The sequence below is a fragment of the Plectropomus leopardus genome, chromosome 1, assembly GCF_026936395.1.
Source record: "Plectropomus leopardus strain MGB_pleo_1.0 chromosome 1, ASM2693639v1, whole genome shotgun sequence".
In the NCBI taxonomy this organism is placed as follows: domain Eukaryota; kingdom Metazoa; phylum Chordata; class Actinopteri; order Perciformes; family Serranidae; genus Plectropomus; species Plectropomus leopardus.
In genome coordinates, this window is record NC_142176.1 from 13,816,199 (window position 1) to 13,838,293 (window position 22,095).

Genomic DNA, 22,095 nt, shown 5'->3' on the forward strand with positions numbered 1-22,095 from the left:
TCTACTTAATCATGATTTAAAAAAAAAAAAAAAGATTAGAAAAAATAGACAGCTTTGTGCATCCAAAGAATTTAGATGGTTGCATGAAGTCTAACTATTAGAGCTATGCTGTGAATTAAGTTGATGTCAACAATTCCAAAAATATTGAAAATATAGACTAAGTTTCTTCTCTTTAACCATTTACAGTAACAGGTGAAGCTAAGCTAACAAGGAGAAATCAAACAATGTAAATGCTGACAATCAGTCAGTGAAGTAAATCAGCTGTGTGTGCATTATCAAAAATGTGTAATGAGCAAACATTGCTTTCTAGGCTCTGATTATGTGCAAAGGATATCAGATTTACTGAACCCAAACACTGCTCTTTACATCTTCTTCATCTTCTTGCTTATTTTGTTCTTGAAGTTCAAAGACAGCAGACAGTGCATAATAGTGATTGATATCATGCAAATTGTGGGCAACAATTTAACAAGACAAGTTATTGACACATGGCCCTAACCTTTGATTAAATGCAGCACTGCTTAAAGCATGCATGTCCAGAGTTTGGTGCGAGGGCCAATCGTAGCCTTCCAGCCGATTTTAAACAGCCCCCCGGCTTGTCTCTTAAAATATACTAGCCTATATGTGGCTAACCACACAATTTTGTTTAATCAAGCGAGATCATTTTGCATTTTTTCCTTTCAGCTCATGTTGGCAAGACATGTACCGAGTAGGCACTGCACAGGCGAACTGATGTGTTTTCACAAACAAACTAATGGATCTAGCAGCAGAAGCCTAAAGGCAGCTTGAGTAGTGCCAGAGTACATTAAACAGCATCAAAATAGAGCTTGTTTATCAAAAAAAGGTACCAGCAGCGGATCCCCTGCACCCCCCGACAGAGGTCCTAAGTATGCCCCTAAAGTTCTAAAATCCTAGAAATGTCCTGAATTCCTAGAAACATCCTAAAATCCAACAAACTTCGTAAAATCCTAGAAACATCCTAAAATTCAACAAACTTCCTAAATTCCTATAAAATGTCCTAAGATCCTAGAAAAGTGCTAAAATCCCAGAAAAATACTTAATCCTAGAAACGTCCTAAAATCCTGAAAACATCTTAAAATCCTAGAAACGTGCTCAAATCCCAGAAACACGCTACAATCCTAGAAATGTCCAAAATTCCAAAAAATGTCCTAAAATCCTAGAAATGTTCTAAAATCCTACCAACGTCCTAAAAAGAAACATGCATGTTTAAAAAAAAAACATGTTTGTGGCTGCTGCAACTGTCATTTTGGAAAAGTGGCCCCCAAGCAAAGCAAACTGAGTAACCGTGGTAAAGGACAACTTAGAGTCAGGCTTTTACTGATAGATAAGGCAGCCTGACAGGTATGATCAACAAAACTAAGTGATGATATGGTAGCTTAAACATCTTATACATAATACATCGTGTTAAATGGCCCGTTAAGTAACAGTTAGACGTGTCTTGCACTGCCCCTTTAAAGCGCTCTCCTCCCCGTCCCTCTCACCGTGTTGCTCTCTTCCCCATTTCGCTGCTTTGTTTTCATTGTCGCTCTTTTGATCATGGCTGCCCATTCTACCGAAGAACCGTTCCCCTTCCACGGGCTGCTCCCCAAAAAAGAAACTGGCGCCGCGTCTTATCTCACCAGGTTCCCCGAGTACGATGGCCGAGGAGTGCTCATCGCTATCCTCGACACCGGCGTGGATCCCGGGGCCCCCGGCATGCAGGTAAACCTTACCGGCTGTCTCACTGTTAGCTAGGAGCTAGCTGCTGTGAGCTAGCGAAGCTAAAGGCCCGACTCATTCACATTAACAAGTGACATAACGGCTAAACTAGCTACACTACAAGCATCGATAGATACACACAATAACTGTGACATTTATATGACAACCAAATTAACTCAAAGGATTTGGCAGCAAGTATTTTCTCCTGCTACCAAATTGTGTTTCGGTGCCAGACTGGTTAACTTATAAGTGACTAACGTTAGCTAGTTACTTGCTAGCATGTTAGCCTGGCAGCTAACAGCTGTCTGCTTCAGTTTTCCTTCAGTCTCTTTAGTACAGTTTGTCCTCTCAGTTGGTTTGGCTAAATACGCTTTGGTTGTGTCGACCTGTTAAGTAGTAGCAAAAACATTTGAGTATAATTAGTAAGTAAGTAAGTAAGTTAAGTTAACCGTAACTACATGTTTACTGTCAAGTCACACCGGAATTTAACGTTAGCTTATTTAATGTTAGCTAGCTACAAAGAGTTAACTCAAAGCTGTCACTTTTCATGCAGTTTTAAATATGTGACTATGTTATATGACAGACATTTATACTAACTTAAGTTCAACCATTTTTAACCACATGTCACCTTATTTCAGTCGTGCTTTTAAAGAACGCAGTCTGAATCTGATCCCTGTAATGTGTGTAAACAAATGTGTAAAAGGGACTGATTGCTGTTGCAAGGCATTGCAAGTTTATTTAACCAATCAATCAATCAAATTTTATTTAAATACGCTGCGTGGTTTTCATTTAAGCAAATCAAATGCAAGTCAAAGTGCTTTACAGTTTGTTTGAAGAAATAAAAACAAGAACTACATATGAAATCAGCAAAAATGGATCTTAAAAATGGATATTAAAGAAACAAGGAAAAAACAGAATGATAGTAAAATTCTACATAAAAGCAAGACTAAAAAGATGGGTTTGTAGTTTATGTTTGAAAGTATCATTAACTCATGGTGTGGTGGTTTTTATGTTACTCAGATTGAAGTTAAAATGTCCACAGTCCTCCCTGGTCAGGATTGTTACTAACTATGTACATCCTTTTTTTCCCTTAATTTCCTCATTGATTGGTGATTGATTTCTTCATTACTGCTTCTTTAGGTCACAACTGAGGGGAAGCCAAAGATTGTCGACATCATTGATACAACAGGCAGCGGTGACGTGAACATGACCACAGTGGCAGAACCTAAAGATGGGACAGTCACTGGCCTCTCTGGTCGAACACTTAAGGTCAGTTGACGTCCCAAAACCTAAAAAAAAGAATGAATAACAGCTGTTACGGGGGAATATTCCATCACAGGTTTTGCCCTACATCTGAAATATTTTCTTTCATCTGCACATTTTTTGATAATCTGACTAGACTTTACTAGATTAACAGACCTACACTATGAAATTTTCTTCACATTTGTCTTACCCTGTGTCTTTTTATGTCCTCCAGATCCCTCCTGCCTGGGTCAATCCATCAGGGAAGTATCGCATTGGAGTTAAAAATGGCTATGAGTTCTTCCCTAAGGCTCTCAAAGAAAGAATACAGGTAGGAAGACATGGAATATTGCTGTGCTAGATCTGTCATGGGTTTGATTTTTGCAAAACTACGGTCAAGCACAGAGCTTAGTGCTCTGTTGACATATGCACAGGAAAGATAACCCAAACAAAAGCTTTAGAGATTTATTCCAGACTAGTTTAATTTGATGCATATTGTCAGAACTCTGTTGATAACTTGAATGGAAATTTGTTGGCTTGCAATTCTCTGTGTATGTTTTAAAGACACTTTTGTGGTTATTGTCCACTAGAAAGAGCGAAAGGAGAAGTTGTGGGACCCACCACACCGAGCAGCACTAGCAGAGGTGTCTCGCAAGACAGAAGAGTTTGACCTCTCTCATCCAACACCCTCACAGGTCAGATCTACAAATTTAAGGTCTTTGTATACTCATCAGTGTTCCTGTGTAGTTGCTAGCCACAGTAATGTGGTGTTTCCTAATCCAATTTCTCTCTGCTGTCACTCTCACACCTATCCGTTCCTCTGCTCCCCATCTATAGGTAGAGAAGTTGCAGAAAGAAGAGCTGCAGAGCCAGTCAGAGCTGCTGGCATCACTAGAAAAGAAGTACAGTGATCCTGGTCCTGTATATGATTGTGTGCTTTGGCACGATGGAGTCACATGGAGGCAAGCCATACTAACTTTTCTCGTCTTAATACATATCTTTTTTAACCTTTCATTTTCACTATCTTCTAGTGCTTACCGGTATTATTTTTATCCCTCACAATGTCTCGTTTGTTTTCTTTAGGGCTGTGGTCGACACTTCAGAAAGTGGAGAGCTGTCCCAGTGCACTGTGCTGAGCTCCTACAAAGAGTCACAAGAGTATGCCACATTAGGAAATGCTGAAATGCTTAACTACTCTGTTAATATTTACGATGAAGGAAACACACTCTGCATCGTCACGAGTGGAGGTGAGATCTCTTCAAAGCACCTCATCCATCTTCTCTGGAATGAAGCCTTCATTTGATTCAGTCAGTTAACACAAAAAGATGCTCAGTGTAACAGTCAGTCATAGCAGGTTCACAGGTTAAGGCTGCATAATCTGTCAAAGTGTATTCTCCAGTCTAATTTGCTTGTGTGCTTTTAAAGGGGCTCATGGGACACACGTGGCAAGCATTGCAGCAGGTTACTTCCCAGAAGAGCCTGAGCGCAATGGTGTGGCCCCTGGTGCCCAAATCCTGGCTGTGAAGATTGGAGACACCCGCCTAAGCACCATGGAAACAGGCACAGGACTCATCCGCGCGGTATATTGCCTTGACAAATTTAGATTAACAATTTGCCTACTCTGTCTTTCATTTTTTCCATCATTTAATTTTTCCTGTCCCTTTTCTCTCAAAGATGATTGAAGTCATCAACTACAAGTGTGACCTGGTTAACTATAGCTATGGGGAAGCCACCCACTGGCCCAATACAGGGTAAGTATTTTAACAGTGGGTGTGATTATATCAGTTTGTTTTGGTTGCACACTGTCACTGATTTATGTCACTGATTTATGTCACTTTGTCTCTCAGGAGGATTTGTGAGGTGATCACAGAGGCTGTGCAGAAGCACAATGTAATATTTGTGTCAAGTGCAGGAAACAACGGCCCATGCCTCTCCACAGTCGGCTGCCCGGGGGGAACCACCAGCAGTGTCATAGGTACATTTAGGCTGATTACTTGAGTTTTTTTAATTAAACTTCCAATCAAGTGCTTATCCTTCAAGTCTACATCTTTAGATTGCATTTAATCTAAAGAATGTAAAAAAAAACAATATAGCAAAAACAAATTAAATATGTACAATGTTCTAACACCAACATTTTCTGGAAAACAGATACATGTAGCCATTATCACACAGGATCATCAAAAGATGTGCTACAGTAAAAGGTCCAGTGTGTTGGGTGTGGGGGGATATATGGACACAAGTGCAATATAATATTCAGAATTATGGCTTTATTCACAACAAAAATATATAATCACATCTCATTTTTTAAAGAGCAGATAAAGCAAGTCTGTAAACTGTAGAGACAGATAGATATATTTAAGGTCCTGTGTTTAGGATTTAAAGGGGTATATTAGCAGAAATTGTATACATTATGTTTTCGTTTCTGGTGCTGTAACAAAGCTCACACTTGGCACATGAGAAAAGTTCCTGTTGCAATCTGAAACCTTAGTGCAAGATGCCACTAAATCCTACATGCTAGACTTTTAACAGTGTAGTGTGTTAGTTAAAGGTTAATAACTACTTGTGTTAGTCAAGATGGCTGGATCATTTTTATTATTCACAGCAGGAAAGGTGGAAACACTTCGGCTTTAGGAATTGTTTGTAATGATTATGATGTTGCAGTATTTGCAGTATGTTATCAATGAAATCATCTTAATTCCTGCTTCCTTCTCGCCGTAGGAGTTGGAGCATATGTGACCCCGGACATGATGGTGGCAGAGTATTCCCTGAGGGAGAAGCTGCCTCCTAATCAGTACACCTGGTCGTCCAGAGGCCCCAGCACAGACGGGGCCCTGGGGGTCAGCATCAGTGCGCCTGGCGGTGCCATTGCGTCCGTACCCAACTGGACTCTTCGTGGCACCCAGCTGATGAACGGCACATCTATGTCATCCCCTAATGCCTGTGGAGGCATCGCACTAATCCTCTCAGGTGTGTTCAGAGTCATGGACTGATACAAGATGTGGGAATATCATGCATGTATGAAAGTGTGCATGCAAATGTGATACTAGTGTGTGATTTAATGTGATCACAGGACTAAAGCAGAGTGGGATCCCTCCCTCTGTTCCTGCGGTGAGGAGGGCGCTGGAGCACACAGCTCTGAAGGTTGATGACATCGAGGTGTTTGCGCAGGGCCATGGAATAATCCAGGTAATTATAGCATAGCTGGTGTAGGGGATACCTTTCTTTTCTGTCTGTTGTAACAGCATGTTCTTTCAGTTTTATATTGTTTCTGTGTGCCATCCAGTAATCTGCTCTCTTTGTTCCTCTCAGGTGGACAAGGCATTAGACTACCTCATTCAACACGCCTCTTTACCCACAAGCCACCTAGGCTTCCAAGTAACTGTGGGATCACAGAGAGGCATCTACCTCAGGGACCCAGCCCACGTTCTTGCACCTTCAGATCACGGAGTAGGAATTGAACCCATCTTCCCGGAGAACACAGGTATTGTTCATACTTAGTAGCACAATCATCACATACAATCATCACGTACTTTTTTAATCTTTTACACCATTTTTCTTCTTCTGACGTCCACCACAGGAAACTCCGAGCGAATCTCCTTGCAGCTACACTTGGCGCTCACGTGTGCCGCCCCGTGGGTCCAGTGCCCCTCCCATCTAGAGCTGATGAACCAGTGTCGTCATGTCAATGTCCGCATCGATCCTGTGGGACTGAGAGAGGGTGTGCACTACACAGAGGTAGGAATTAGAGTTTGAAGACAAGATGGACTTTGTTTTGGTGTCCATTAATATTAATCTGGTCATTGTTAATGCATGTTTTTTTTTTCTGTTGTTTGTTGCCCTACCTCCCCCTTATTAGGTGTGTGGGTATGATACATCAGCACCGACCTGTGGCCCCCTATTCAGAGTTCCAATCACAGTTATTGTCCCCACCAAGTAAGTTCTTACATCATGTTGGGATTTTGTTTTTCTGTCAGAGTTTGTGTGTTTGTGTGTGTCTGACAGCTCTCTCTCTTCAATCTGACAGAGTGACAGACAGTCGGAATCAGGAGGTGAGTTTCACAGACGTCCACTTCAGACCAGGACAAATCAGACGCCACTTCATCACTGTTCCTCAGGGAGCCTCCTGGGCAGGTCTGTAAAGCATGTGCTTGAGAAAGTACCTCACATTTCCATTTTTATTTATCCAGCATTCAGCTTTAGTAAATTGCATTGTATTTTGATTTCACGTTTGATCTCATGTATTTGTTAAGTTGGTTCTCTGCGGGGCTCAACACCAGTCTGTACCGGTAAATTAGGACCATTTTGGCCCTTCGGTTACGCTTGTTTGAAACCTCTATTCTTGAGTTTTAAAAAAACGTTTACGCTGCTTCCATCAGTGGTAGTGTTGGTTGTTCCTCCCATGCTCCACCTGCCTTTATGACTGTCGTCTGTCGAGACTGTCGTTATGAAATTGATTTAATGCATTATGGCAAATTTTGAAGGTGATCTACTGTAACTTCTAAGTATTTTACACCCCTGTCCAGTAAGTGGTGTGTGCTTATTTATTATAAAATGTCTAGTCTTGTTTATGATCTCACTTGCAGGCCCTTATTGTCTTGCTGGCCATCGCATTAGGCTGTATCGCTACATGTCATTGCAAAATATCATAGCAGCTGAGTGTCTGAGGTTTCCTTGCACAGTCTGTTCATCTCCGCCACTGCACGCAAGAAAACATGCCACCTTAAAAGTAGCTGCTTGTGGTAGCCTTTGAGTGGCACAGTGAATTAAATTATTTTTTCTCAGTCTGTGGTTAAATGTTAAACCAGGAAGGATGAAAGGGCAGCAAAGGACAGTTTAATTTTCATAGTCACAGTTGACTCATATATGTAAACTTGCCATGGTAGGAACAGTGGCTACATGACCTTTTTAAATAAGCCACAACTTAACCACATGCTTGTTATAAGAATGTCACGACAAACAGTAAACAAACATGCTTTCTGTTGTCGTTCTGACTTGGCCAGCTGAATCACTAGAAGAGGACTGGCCGTTGAAAGAAGTGACAGGCCTTTTATTCCAAAACTAGCCGTGACAATTTTACAAGCTGAGTTACAGATGACACCATCAGTCAGCTTGAATTGAGCTTAGACCAGCTAGTTTGCACCACTTCCACTTTACTCTGCAACGTTTTAAAACCGGCTCATCTCGTCGCAAATCTTTGGTCTGAGCTGGGCATAACACAACCTCTGGTCCATACTCCTAATGCAATCTTTAACTCTATTTCTCTTCTCGTTATCATCTGTATTCTTTCCTCTCCTTGTTTTTCTGTTTCTTACCTCTCTGTCCACATCTCTCTCCTGCAGAGATCACGCTGACCTCTCATTCAGGAGATGTGTCGTCGAAGTTTGTTCTCCATGCGGTGCACCTGGTCAAACAGAGAGCGTACAGAGCGAATGAATTCTACAAGTTCTCTTCACTGTTGGAAAGAGGCTCGCTAACAGAGGCTTTCCCTGTGCTGGTACATAAATTTCATTCATAATATGGATTTATTTACCTGGGATATTGCACACAAGTCACTCTGTAAATATACCAGTATGCTAAAAAAAAAAAGAAAAACTCCATAAGTACCTACTTAATTTCAAAGCTGTATACATATAACAGTGGACTAATTTCATGGTTTTTTTTTTGTCTCCTGTCCAGTCAGGAAGGGTAGTAGAGTTGTGCATTGCACGCTGGTGGGCGAGCCTGGGTGACGTCACAGTGGACTACAACATCTCGTTCCATGGACTCAACATTTCCCCTTCACCCCTGCACATAGTAAGAGGAAAGAAAACTTACAGATGAGAAACGCTGACAAGTAAACTGCAATTCAGACCCTATCAGTTCTATTTTTGTAACTCTCTTTGTCTCTACCCAGCACGCCTCAGAGGGAGTGACGAGTTTTGACGTGTCGTCGCCTCTGAGGTACGAGGAGGTGTCCCCCACTATTACCCTCAAGTCGTGGGTTCAGCCTCTTAGGTAACGGCACACACACACACACACACACGTGTATTTTATTGTTTCACATCTGTGCAGTTCATTGTTTCACACCCATAATGTTGTTTTAGGCCCTTAAGTTCTAAGATAAAGGCTCTGGGACTGAGGGACGTTTTGCCGAACAACAGACAACTCTATGAGATTGTCCTCACCTACAGCTTTCACCAGGTACTGCCAACACGGTCAGCACTTTATATGAGAGATTTTTTTTTTCTTGTTTTTATCTGTGTGTATGATCTTCTTGTGCTTTGTCCTCAGCCTAAGAGCGGAGAGGTCACCCCCAGCTGTCCCATGCTGTGTGAGCTTCTGTATGAGTCTGAGTTTGACAGTCAGCTCTGGATGCTGTTTGATCAAAACAAGAGACTGCTGGGCTCAGGGGATGCCTACCCACACCAGGTACGCTTAGAGAATTAGCAGTGTTTTAGGAAAAGGTCACTTTTTAAGCAAAATGTTTGTATATGACAGATGTCCTCATTGGCTTTCTGTACATCTCGTGGGTCAGAAACTTACTTGCCCAAAGCAAATTTTTACTTGCCACTATACAAATTCTTTTATTTATCAGTGGTTATCAGATAACAACAAAAACCAGTCAACTGTCATAATAAAATGACCTTGTTTTATCCGCCTTGCTCTCAAACTTGCAGCAAACTGCACAATACAGTACTGAAATTTTGCCCACATCCTCTAACGCCACCCAGCTAATCTCCTGTTTCCAGAATAATTGAAATGCTGGCATGCACTTCAGCTCATGAACTTTGTCTTTACTGACATTTTCTCACGACTGCTCGATTAGCACTGCACCTGTACAAATCCTGATAGAGATGGGAAGGAAGTGAGATGGCTCACTCCTTAGCTGTTCCATTTAAAAAACAATGTGTTTAATTCCTTTTTAACACTTTCGACTAGTTTTAAGCTGAGTTATAAAAACTCACGGCATTGGTTGTTAGTTCATTATTTGATGCTCCAAAATCTAAACAAGGTCGGAGCAGGAGTGTCAGAGCACTTGTATCACTTTTGTTGAATGTTTTGCCATTTAAAATAAAAAAATGCATACATTTTGACCTAGAGATCGCATGCTGTTTTGTATCCTAGATGTTCATTTGTATCTGTAGTTGATAGATTTTTCAGAAAGAATGATTGTAGATCAAAGGAAAACCTGGTGGTGTGCAAGCCATAAGCTAACACATGCCCCATGTCTGTTTTATTCCTCCAGTATTCTCTGAAGCTGGAAAAGGGAGACTACACTGTGCGTCTGCAGGTCCGCCACGAGCAGTCCAGCGAGCTAGAGCGCCTCAAGGACCTACCGTTTGTGGTGTCACACCGTCTGTCCACCACACTCAGTCTTGATGTATATGAGTCGCACCGTGCTGCCCTCATGGCTAAGAAGAAGGCGAACTCTATCACCTTGTGCCCGGGTGCCACCCAGCCCTTTTACATAACAGCCCTGCCAGACGACAAGTGAGTTAGCTTGGGAGGAACTTTTAATTTGTATTGTACGATCTTAGAGAAAGACTTAACATGCAAAAAACAAAAAAGCCTTACTTTTTTAAGAGTCAGTCAGCTAAACTTGATTAGTAGCTCTGTGTGGCTAAAATTTGCATAATAGGTGGATGTTTTGATATTATATATTTTTATATTATATTATTTTTGTAGTTTTTTGGCATATATGGCTACATACTGTAGGTGTACAACATGGCTAGACACATGATTTGAAATGGTTAAAAGGGCATTTTTCATCTCTTGTTGACTTTCAACCTCAAAGTAGTCGAGGGTGGACGCTCAGACTTGAGAACACCTCTTATATAAGTGCACCTGTGGTCAGAAAAAGGCTTATATGAATAAATATTTCAATGTTCGTTATGTTATTGTGATGTCAGATTTAGTTTTATGTTCCTGTCTTTGTTCTTTCTATCACTGTCTTTCTGCCCCTGTTTTTACTTTCTTTTCAGGATCCCAAAGGGGACGAGTCCAGGATGCTATCTTTCAGGCTCCCTGGTTGTTCCCAAGAGCGAGTATGGCAAGAAAGCAGTAAGTGACTGTATTTTTTTCACCTTCTGTCCTTGAGAGCAGTCATCAGTCCTGCCCCTCGGCATCTAAAGTCATGGGACTTCAAATCAAAGAGTTTTTCACATTGTTGAACTTAAAACAAACTACACAGCAGAATAATATGTGGTTATGATGGCCAGTCTGCTTATACTTTAGGTTAATCTAAAAAATGATGAAAATCTGAGATTCACTCATTAAATCTGTGATGCCCAAAAGTACTCGTGGTCCTGAGGATCAGGGGTGATGACCACTGCTCTGATGCTTATTGCTTTTCCCTGTGTAAGGTTTGGCACAGTTTGTCTGTCATCACTTTCAGACTGATCTGAGTCTGGTGTGCTGCTTCTTAAATTGGTTTGGTTGCTGTCCTTTTGGTCAATGCATGCCTTTTTTTTTTCTTTTTCTCACTCATCGACTTTGCTTGTGCTTCTGCTGTCAGTCCAAAAACACAGTTATATGTTGCTTCTGCAGTCACCTCTGTCAGATCTGGACACGCTGGATCTGACTGTTGGCTCATTAGATTGCAGATTAGTAAGAATATTTTTAGTTGCAAACATGATCGGGTTAAAATAGCGATCAGTCTGTCTGCCAGTCTGCAGCCTCTGAGCTTTAGTTTTTACTTTGGGCCTTCAGGGACAATTTGAAAATGCAAAACAAAATAAATAAATAAAATGGTAATGATAGAAAGAAATCTTTCTAAAATGTGTTTGCCTCAGGTAATGTGCTCTATGTTTTCTAAGGCTGTGTATTAACTGCCATTTTTAAATATTAGTGCAGATATGATGCCTCAGTTTGCGCACCAGTACTTAAATTATTCATCTTTATAAGGCTGTTGCAGTAACCTCAATCTTGCAATACATTGAAAAGCCAACCACAGTGGGTGGCAAACAACTGCCATATTCATGTTTTTTTGTTGTTGCTTTTTCATGGGAGGCCGCGTACTTTCACTCTGCTACTGCGATCAGGCACAGAGCATATACTCTGCGCTGAGCACTGCACATTTGCCATTTTTTACTGGTCGCCAAAAGTTGAAAACTATTCAACTTTTAGTAAAATGCTGCAGGCGCTCGTCACTTTCACTTTTTACCCAGCTGCCCAATCACAGTGGATGGGGATTGGAGCAAATAACACAAAGACCAACCGTCACATTGTTGAACAACAACAACAATGAAGGAGAAATTGATACTGAATCACACAGACCGGCAGGTTAATTTCCCTCTCCCATCATGCTTTAGCCTTTCCTTCGTCCAGAGCAAGTACGTTTCGCAGACGGTTGTACTTGCATGGATATTCCTTATTACACTGACTGACGCAATGAACAAGTATTAAATTTGTTTAAAAACTGAGTAATCTTTGTCATTTACAAAGAAACAATGTATCTAATAATATGTATATTTTTTTTACATACAACATAAGTTCTGAAATGTTAAATGTATTAACACAAGCCGAAAATAAAGCAGCCAAAAAGGGGCAAAATTTTGATTTAATTGACAAACAGTCTGATGAGATATTGAGTGAATGAGATTACAAATCTGATTCGCCTCCTGTACTTGAACAATATTCAATATTTTGTGCTACAAAATACTCAGCCCTAATTATTTACGTGTTGTCCAAAAAACTGCACAAGAGAAAAAAGATTTTTACACAGTTAGCACAGCTAGTATGTGCTACTTACTGCTTTCTGTTGAGCCCACTCAGAGGAACATGTGCAAAAAGATGAGTGAAATATATTTTAAAGGGAATAAAAAAATATATTGGCCATATATACTGTGATATGTGCTGTACACTGGCAAACGTTTAATTTCTGGAGCTTATTTTCACTATCTCTCTGGGCTGCAGGTGCTCCTTCTTACACCACCAAAGGGCTGTTTCATCATACACACACATACACACATCTGAATACTTTGTCTGCACAGCTTTCGTGTGTCTTTGGCTGAACTCAGTGGCTCCAATGCGAAGATCTTCCTGCACCCATTTACAAATGCATATTTTTTTCAATGTTTTTCATATTGTTCCACATTGCATTGCATCTGTTTATATCAAGATTCACTGTGAACGCGCTTAATATTTTACTGCAGTTTTCAGTTCTGTGTGATGATGCAGTGCTTAACTCTTGTGGCAGAGCAGATGTAAGAAGAACAAGTCAATCAGATCTGTAAGATATTAACACAATATAGAAATCTGAACTTTTCAGCAACAAGGATTACACCACTGTTTATTTGAGTGTGAAAGGTAGGTGGATTAGACTCTGAATCTCTGAGTGAGTATGAAAGTCAAAACAAAACATGAAGACAGAGAGAATCCTTTTTGGTGTGTTTGTGTTGTCTCTTCCTTACTGTGTGTTATTCTGACCACCAGGGGCAGGCCTCTGCAAAACGACAAGGAAAGTTTAAAAAGGTACTGGATGAGCTAGAAACACTGTGCAACAGAGCGTCCACTGCTCTCCTACCATCAGGAAATGGCTTATTCCTTACCTTCAGATGGAATTTGTTATATTTGTATTAATTATGTCGAAGCATGTCATTATTGCTAGATTTAAATTAGGCTTGGGTGGTATCTGTTTTTCATACCATGTTCTCTACAGCTCGCGAGCTCTCTTAGCTTTTTTTTGTTTGTTAAACTCAATCACAGTCAAGAAAGGAAATATAGTTAGACCTGTTGTCCTTATTAAACAGAGAAATACAACAGTACACCTTTAGAATCCAGGTTTCTCTCACTGAACCAAGACTAGCTCAACTGCCTTGTTACTCATTGTAAAACACACGCCATTTAACCTTGACAGAAACGAAATAAAATTCACAAAAAACGGCTTATTTTGTGTTCCAACAATCAATATAGTCTCTGAATTCACTGAGTTAGATGCAAAAATATGCAGTTTATACCCACTTTTTTGCTCTCTGCTGCTAGTCGGCAAATCTCAAAAACATCTCAAATCCAATAATCTGAATTTTAGGCCTTAAAATGTCTTAAATATCCTTTTTACAGGTCTTATAGATTGGATTGTGAAGTTAATGTTACATTTATAAAGTTTCATTACCATAACAAAACCAAACAAACATGGAACCAGTAACAACTAATACAAACTATGAGCCCAGTCAGAATTTAATAAAGCACACTCAGCTAGTGTGATGTGTGGGCTGACAAGTGACAACCTCAGTGGGTGGAAATTGCAGTCAACACAGGAAAAAACTGCAATTTGGCTCCAGAAGCCACTTAACCTCCATAGACCCCCACGTTAAAATGCACAAATGCACTTTACAGCAGAGATAAACGTGTTTACTGCCTGGTACAAAAAAACCCCATTTTGGTCCCTATATAATAATTTCAACACTCATGTTAAATTCCTGGGGCCTATGGGTGAATTTTATATAACTCATCCATTTTTTTTAAATTAAGATTGAAAGTTACCCGTAATTAAGGGCGGGGCCGCTTTGAGTGACAGGCTGTCTGCGGGTAGTGTCCGCCGCTTCCAGTCAGATCCACCCCTTGCTCCTTCACAGCACCACCCTCTTGTCCAAATATGGTCACTTCTGGCTCCAAAAAAACAAGATGGTGACAGCCAAAATGACGAATTTTAGCCCTCAAAACGAAATCGCACAAAACAAGGGGTGAAGTCACAGTACCTACAGCCAGTCTTTGTGGCTAATGTAATGCCTTCTCTCATAAAAAAAGCTTCTTGGTAATACATCCAAACTGTTTCTTTCAACTTTCACTCTATTTTAATTCATAGCCTCTGAAGGAGCCTGCTGAGGAGCAAATACTCTGATGTACTATATTGTTGTGATACCACCCAAGCCTATTTGAAATATGCAGCAGGCATTTATTTTGTTTTAGAGTAGTTCAAGTTTTCTGGTGGTCAGTAAAATTACTAATAATTATCAACATCAAGTGATAATGAGTATTATTTTGACCTTGTGTCACGGGGTATTAAAAAGCATTTGTTAAATTTGATTTAAATTAGAGATCATCAGAAGGAGTTTGGCGTCTTAGGACATGATTTTAGTAAGAGAAGGGTGAGAGTTTGGGATGCTGATTCAGAGTAGTAAAAGAGGTCATGGATTTTATTGAATGTGTCAGTTATTAGTTTTTGACTAAACTATGTTTTTTTTGTGTTCACACAGGATATCGTTTCAGTCATCTACCACTTAATTCCCGCTCCCAACAAAACAAAGAACGGAGGGAAGGAGAAGGACAAGGAAGCAGACAAAGAGAAAGACATGAAGGAGGAGTTTGCAGAAGCCATGAGAGACTTAAAGATTCAGTGGATGACAAAGTGTGCACAGTTACACTTCTGTTTTTTTGCTCAGCATTTCCACTGCTAACTTTTCCTCATTTTTATTAACCATTTGTCATGCTCTGTTTTTGCTGTTCAGATTGGACTCCAGCTCCATCTATGATGAACTGAGGGAGAACTACCAAGATTACCTCCCGCTACATGTGCAAAGACTGCACCAGCTGGACTCTGAAAAGGTAACGGTACACAGCTGCAAGAGGAAATGGTGGAAGCTTTGACGGGATTTAATCCCAGGAGAAATTAATTGACTTGCTCCAGATATTGGCTCTGCTCACAGTCATACTTTTTTCCTTCCATTTGTGTTCAGGAGCGTGTAAAACGTCTCAGGGAGGTGGCGTCAGCAGCCGACATCGTCATCTCCCACATCGACCAGACGGCCTTGGCGGTTTACCTCACCATGAAGACAGACCCTCGCCCTGATGCCGCCTCAATCAAGACGTATGTCACACTGAAGAATATTATCAGTAACAGAAATACAATAAAAGTGACTGTGTAATGGGGTGACTGTGTCTGCTAGTTTCAGGATACTTGGATGTGTATTCTAGCCATTTTTAAGTCCTGCGATTCTACAAGTATTGCAGTTAATAGAGATTTTTGTTTACTTTTTAAACACTAGACCAAGGGAAAAAGTTGAATTATCCACCTCTAGAGACTGTTTAACATACCATGCATTTCAATGTCTGTTCTTTAGTGACATGGAGAAGCAGAAGTCGTCTCTGCTGGACGCTCTGTGCAGGAAGGGCTCCGCTCTCGCCGACCAGCTCCTGCTGCCCCCGGCGCCGCAGGACGGCGCTGGTGCTGTCTCCACAGGACAATCTGCAGAGGAGGAAGTTGGAGAACAGGTGGCCAGCAGTTCTGACGACACCGTGCACAACGTGGTTAAAGCCCTGGCGGATACGTTTTGGGAGGTGCAGAAGTGGGCGGAGCTAACTGACTCCAAGGTGAACAAATAGATCATCTCCTGTTTCATGCAGGAATTAAAAAGTACAGAATGTATATCACGGGACATATAATTTGTTTGTTTATTAACATCCCCATTAGCTTCTGTATTAAACGGCCGAAGGTAGCTATATTAGTCATTTTTTAAACAAAGTTAAAAAAAAACGAAATAAGATTTGTCTTTGATCCTGCTACATCTTTAGAGTTGAAAGATGAGTTTATTAAAAACAGAAGCTACTATGAAGATTCCATCTTGTTGTTTGGGCATCATACAACTCCTGCAGTGCATTTATTTGAATTTGCATCAAAGTCTTGTGTCTTAACGGCACCCAACAAGGTCCGCCCATCCAGTGCAACAGCTTGATCCAGGATGGTAGGGGTTAACCATGTCTCTGTGAAGATGTGAGTAACTACTCTTCCTGGGGTTTCCATTATTTTTATCAACAATATTTCATAAACTAGATTACATAAATAACCATCCGTAACATTCATACTCACGGTAAGACTAAACACGTTACAACACACAACAGTCAACACAAACGGAAAGACTCACTGATACAAACAGAAGCTCTGCATAATGATTTTTCTCTTCAGTAGTTGAGAAAAGAAAGTTCCTGGAAACGTATTCACTAAATTACAAGAAAAATTGGATAGATAGCTTAAATCCATTTCATATCTGTAAGACCATCAAAAGTCTTTATCACATATAGTGTTCGACACTGTTCCTTGTGTTGTCACTCTCTTACCTGTGATATTTTTTTTCACTGTTTTTTACACTTTTGGAAGGTTGTACCCAAAAAATGTGCTTTTCTCTGGTTTCTGCCTGGAAACTGAATTTGTGTGGATGCAGTGTGTGTTTCCTTAAAGCTAGCTGCTTTGCTTTAATCTGGTAAACGTTAAGCTAATTTTGTTTGTCTTTTGTCCGTTTCACTGCGCAGGTGTTGATGTTTTCATACAAACACGCTCTCGTGAACAAGATGTATGGCCGAGCCTTAAAATACGCCTCAAAGATGCTGGAGGAGAAGCCCAGCAAAGACAACATGAAGAACTGCATCCAGGTATAAGAGCAGCGACGGCTGATATCTGTTTATCATTTAATAAGATGTGTACTAGATATTTTCTACAGCGCACTCTGCAGAAACTGAGCAGAATAGTTTTTTTAAAATATGTTTATGATTAAACAAATGTATCTGAATGTCAGTTTCATTCCCTTGGAATCACTTTCTGTTTATTTTTTTGTGTTCCAGCTCATGCGACACCTCCGATGGACACACTGCGCCACCTTCAGTGAGAACTGGCTCCCCGTCATGTACCCTGCAGAATACACTCCATTCTAGGCACAGACGCACATGCATGCATGAGCAGCATGGCCGTACGTGGTTCATTACATGGTAACTTCGATATCATGTCCCTCAGGGTCACACGGTCTATGCATCTGGTTTTTCAAATTTCGATGTAGGTGGACACCAACATGGAGGACGATGCTTAGTGTGAGCAGTTTGAGGCACTCGACACCTTCAAAGATGAGAAGGGATCGTGTTCGTCTTTAAATGAACACGATGGTTCATTTGAATGCCGCCAACAGAAAACAAGTTTAAATTTTAAAATGATTCAGACTTTTGCCAAGGCTCGCTGACTGCAGCTCACTGCTTTCTCAGCTGGGTGTTGTCCTTTATTTTGGTGTCATCTACAAATTTGGACGCTTTCACATCTCCACTCACCCTCAGCTGTACAGACTCCATATCACAAAAATAACGTCCTTCTATCCTGTAAATACTCTAAAATGGCCAGTGCTCACTCCAGGGATTCAATGCATCCCAAGTCTTTGAAAAACAAACTGTGGCCCCATCTACTCACTTAAAAAAAAAAAACTGTCATGATGCTTCGGTGAGAAGACAGGAGGACTTGCTGCTGCACGATGTTTGGACACCCGAAGGCACGCAGAGTCTGCCTGATCCCTAAATTAAAAGGGAGACAGAACTTAATATCTTTTTCTCTTTGTTTTTATGATTGTTCCAGCCAGGCCGGGTTTGTCTGTCGTTTGAGGCTCTGACTCGTGTACGCAGAACACAAAACAGTATTGAGGTGCCTTCCTACATGTACCTTACCTTTTTCTGATGGGATGAAAACCAGTGTGAGGCTGCAGAATCAGTAGTGTCAGCCAACATTGCGGTCATTTCACCCATCATCAGCCTTTGGTGTCAAATGTTGCTAAAAAGCTGGTATCTGCAGTATGACGTGTCCTACACTGTATGCAGGCCGTCAGTGATTTGTCAGGTAATAGTAAGCCACATACACACTTGCTCGGCTTCTGCTTACCTCCAGAGGTGTTGGCCACCCGCCTCATACTGCAGTTACCCATGCAGCACATTTGACGACCATCTCAACAGACCTCACTTACATACCAGATGCAGTCGTGGGCAGTGGAAGGATGTTCAGTTTTCATTGTAAAATGTTCGCGCAGTATTAGACGTCTCTCTGCAGCATTTAAAAATGCTGCGTTTGTACACAGTGTCATAAAATGTACATACACACATAACATAAAAGATATTAAGATGCAATAGGTATATAATACAAATATTATTCGAATTGATGTATTTTGCATATATGCATGTCTTTTAGGATGTAAGGAAGAGCAGTTTTATTTGGAAGCAGATTTTAGTGTGTTTCAATTTGAAAGATTTTTAATCCCAAACAAGATTATGACGATGATCCACTGTTGTTCTTTTCATGAGTGTGTGTTTGTGAACGACTTTAAGTGTCACTTGTGAGCATATTGTGTGTACGTGAACATTTTCTCCCTATAGAACTGAAACGAGAGCCAACTAGAGAGGGTTAAGCATGATTTATGTTTTCTTCTATACTTTTATTTACTTTAAAGGACCGTGCCAGTGGTTTTGTATTTTTATCTGATAAATCGAAAGAACTTTACAACAGCTAATCTTTTTGCATATGATGTTATTTTTTAATAGATTTTTCTAGGCAACTGTTTCATTTCAATAGAATATAAAGAAAGACCTCAATGGTGAACACCAAGTCTGAGAAATCTGTAAGGGCCTTTAATGTACTCATGTTTAAATATGGTAAAACTGTGGTTCTATATCAACACTTATTTCGGTTTGTGCAGTCTCAGTGAGTTGAGGTTGTACGGCACATTATTTCTGAGCACTAATCAGGATTAAACAATATTTCAGTCAAAAGGCAATGACAGTTTTGGGGTTGTATGTTGATGCTGCGACTGTCTATTAAAATCGACTGACTAAACAGCACCCTCACAGTCCAGACGAAGCAGGTTAGCTGAATTTTTTAAACTGGTAATAAATGATAAATAACATTTTCCAAAACTTAATTTTGATTAGTGCTTGTTTAGTCATGAATATTAAATGTCATAGATGTACCTCAGATTTGAAAGAATTTTCCTTTAATGTGGAAACAGTTAACTTCTCAGCGTCCCTGCCATGGCGTTTCTAAGTGGTATTATTGTTCACAAAGACAACCGGCTTGCTTTTTGTTTTCCTCAGAGCCAAACAGTTACCATAATTTCCACAGAAACTCCGGTTGTTCCACCATCAGCCTTTTCCACCACTGGGGACAGTAACCACAAAGAAAATAACTTGCATTGATACTCTTTTTAGGTAACTGGAGATAAAATGCTCCTCCTTTGTGCTTTGAATCTAGCTGTAATTTTCCCAGTGGCAGACAGAATTGCACAGTGAAAGGAAGGCTTAGAAGGAACCAATCTTAACACAGATAGTGTCTTTATTTTACAGTGTGCAAGCAGCATTTACTTCATAATGATAAGTTGAAGTAAAAAACTTTATTTTCACTTTAATCAGAATTGCAGCCTTGCAGTTTAGCGATAGGCCTTTCTCACAGCGAACATTTTGACTTGTAGGAAAAGCACAGGTGTTGCCAATAATGATAACAATGGCTCTGTTTAGTTCAAGTGCTTCAGTGAGAGAGACGCTGAGCCAGCATGCACAATACCTGGATCCTGAAATCAAAGGAGCCAAATGGAAGTAAGCCATCATTCATTTATTTATTTACACCTTTGTGTTTCCTTCTGTGACAAGTCAAAATGTACTCTGTGAAAAAGACCTACGCAGAGTAATTGCACATTCATGTTAAGTCTTTAATGCTTTACTCTGCAAAGATAATGCAACTTTGACAAAAATCAATGCAGACTTGATGTTCACTTTGACTTTATTTTATAATTTAGCATTGCACTCCTGTAGTATTGCAGATTTCATGATAAGCAGTTTTTCAAAAGTAAAAGAACAAAATCGATGTGGCAGCACCACAGACATCTGGTGCTTCTTTTATTTATTTATTTTTTTGACTTGTGAAGCCCCAACTCACAAAGACAGTTTATCAGACTTGGTACAGATCCCTGTGGAGCTACAAATGGCTTTATACATTTTTTTTTCACATGTGCAGTAGTAGTTACTCTTTGAACAAGCCTGAAAGGTCAACCATTCTTTTCATGTATATGGAAATTAATGCAAAATGATGACTATACAGAACTAGGAAAAATGCATCAATCTGTTGAACATAAAACTGCACTGCATGCATTTATAAATGGTTTAAAAAAAATTTGGTTCACAAAAATGTGCAAAAACACTGGTATTGTCCTTTAAAATGCCTCACCTGAATCATGCTGCTGTTTGTTTTCACAAACCACTGCAAGAGAGGAGAATGCTGAAGATAAAAACTACAGATTCACTTTTTATATTTATCAGTCTCAACCTTTCTAACTTGTAGACCTGTAAAAAAGTGGCTTCCTGTTACAGTTTGTGGTATTTCAGTTTAATCAAAAAATGATCTCCCCCGTGTTAAGCTGGTTTAACTGTCAAAGAAAACAAGGCTGAAAATTGTACAATTGGACATAGTAATAACGAATAGAAGAAGGATAAAGAGACTTATCCCTTTAACACCCTGTGTGAGGACCAGTGGTCTACATATCACGTCTCTAAATTATGTTTTACCTCCTCTCACAAGCAGAAGGTGCATGCCTAAGTGTAAAAGCAGCTGCTTTCAAGCCGAGGCCTTTTTTTCCTCCTGGGAGTAAACAATCTTTTATAGGATTGTGCAAACAGCGAATCAGTGGTCACAGCCCATGTTGACCCAGGGGTGAAGATGCCTTGTTTTTCTGTTTTTAGCTGTGACTCATATTCACCTTCTGCAGAGGCCTCTACAAACACACAGGGCTCTACTCGACTGGAGTCGTTTGGGTTTAACTGTATTAGAGCTCATCGTCTTTACATTTAGCATCTTTTGTTTTATTCTTCTTTGTCCTTTTTCTCCTTTTTCCTGTGTTTGGGGTTTTTGTTCAGGCGGATGTTGCGTTCAGGGTTCAGCTGTCAACAGTACGCGTTTGCCAATGACAGTCTCTCCAAAAATGGCCTTAACTTTCACCACAGGACTGTACCGTCCATTTCTGGCACCAAACAGACGTCTCTGTATCTGTTGCTCTCACTCTGCTGGTGTCAGGAAAGACTTCAGAAATGCTTCTTCTGGATGTGGAGTGTTTATATTTGTAGTCATAAAATCTAGTAAATGCCAATATTTTACAGAATGTTACAAGATAAGGTTGTATGCTCTTAGTATTATTTTATACCCATTCTTCCTCAATGAAGTGGGAAAGACCGGAGCTTCCGTCACACTATTTTGTGGTCACGTGGAATTAAGTCACAAACAAGGAAACCGACACTGAATAAAATGATTTGGAAGAATTCAAATGTGCTCTGGTCATCACTTTTACATACGTTAACAGGGTGCAAATTTCATTTTTTATTTTGGTTTTTTTAAGTGAACAATTTCACTCTTTTTAGTGCCCTCTACAGTTTAAA

At 40.2% G+C, this 22,095-nt stretch overlaps 1 protein-coding gene across 2 annotated transcripts; it reads left to right on the top strand.

Moving 5' to 3' along the window:
- The first annotated feature begins 1,471 nt into the window (after positions 1-1,471).
- tpp2 (tripeptidyl peptidase 2) lies at positions 1,472-21,978 on the top strand. 2 transcript variants are annotated; one of them, XM_042492587.2, is made up of 29 exons: positions 1,472-1,719; positions 2,857-2,985; positions 3,194-3,289; positions 3,549-3,653; positions 3,796-3,920; positions 4,042-4,205; positions 4,384-4,538; positions 4,633-4,709; positions 4,806-4,933; positions 5,677-5,925; positions 6,029-6,144; positions 6,268-6,439; positions 6,536-6,693; positions 6,815-6,891; positions 6,983-7,089; positions 8,298-8,452; positions 8,635-8,751; positions 8,852-8,952; positions 9,042-9,138; positions 9,229-9,366; positions 10,184-10,428; positions 10,920-10,998; positions 13,372-13,410; positions 15,135-15,286; positions 15,387-15,483; positions 15,615-15,745; positions 15,999-16,248; positions 17,185-17,304; positions 17,494-21,978. In XM_042492587.2, exons 1-29 carry the CDS (start codon positions 1,555-1,557, stop codon positions 17,581-17,583), a joined length of 3,834 nt encoding a protein of 1,277 aa, XP_042348521.1. In that variant the 5' UTR covers positions 1,472-1,554; the 3' UTR covers positions 17,584-21,978. The 2 variants fall into 2 exon arrangements, with proteins under 2 accessions (XP_042348521.1, XP_042348527.1); XM_042492593.2 differs by lacking the exon at positions 13,372-13,410 and having other exon boundaries at positions 17,494-19,643.
- The last annotated feature ends 117 nt before the right edge of the window (positions 21,979-22,095 follow it).

Bases quoted from the DNA above. Each gene is read 5' to 3' on its own strand.
- tpp2 (XM_042492587.2), top strand. From the start codon at position 1,555: ATGGCTGCCCATTCTACCGAAGAACCGTTCCCCTTCCACGGGCTGCTC. The intron at 2,986-3,193 runs GTCAGTTGACGT...TATGTCCTCCAG, and splicing joins TCTCTGGTCGAACACTTAAG to ATCCCTCCTGCCTGGGTCAA. The intron at 13,411-15,134 runs GTACTGGATGAG...GTGTTCACACAG, and splicing joins GACAAGGAAAGTTTAAAAAG to GATATCGTTTCAGTCATCTA.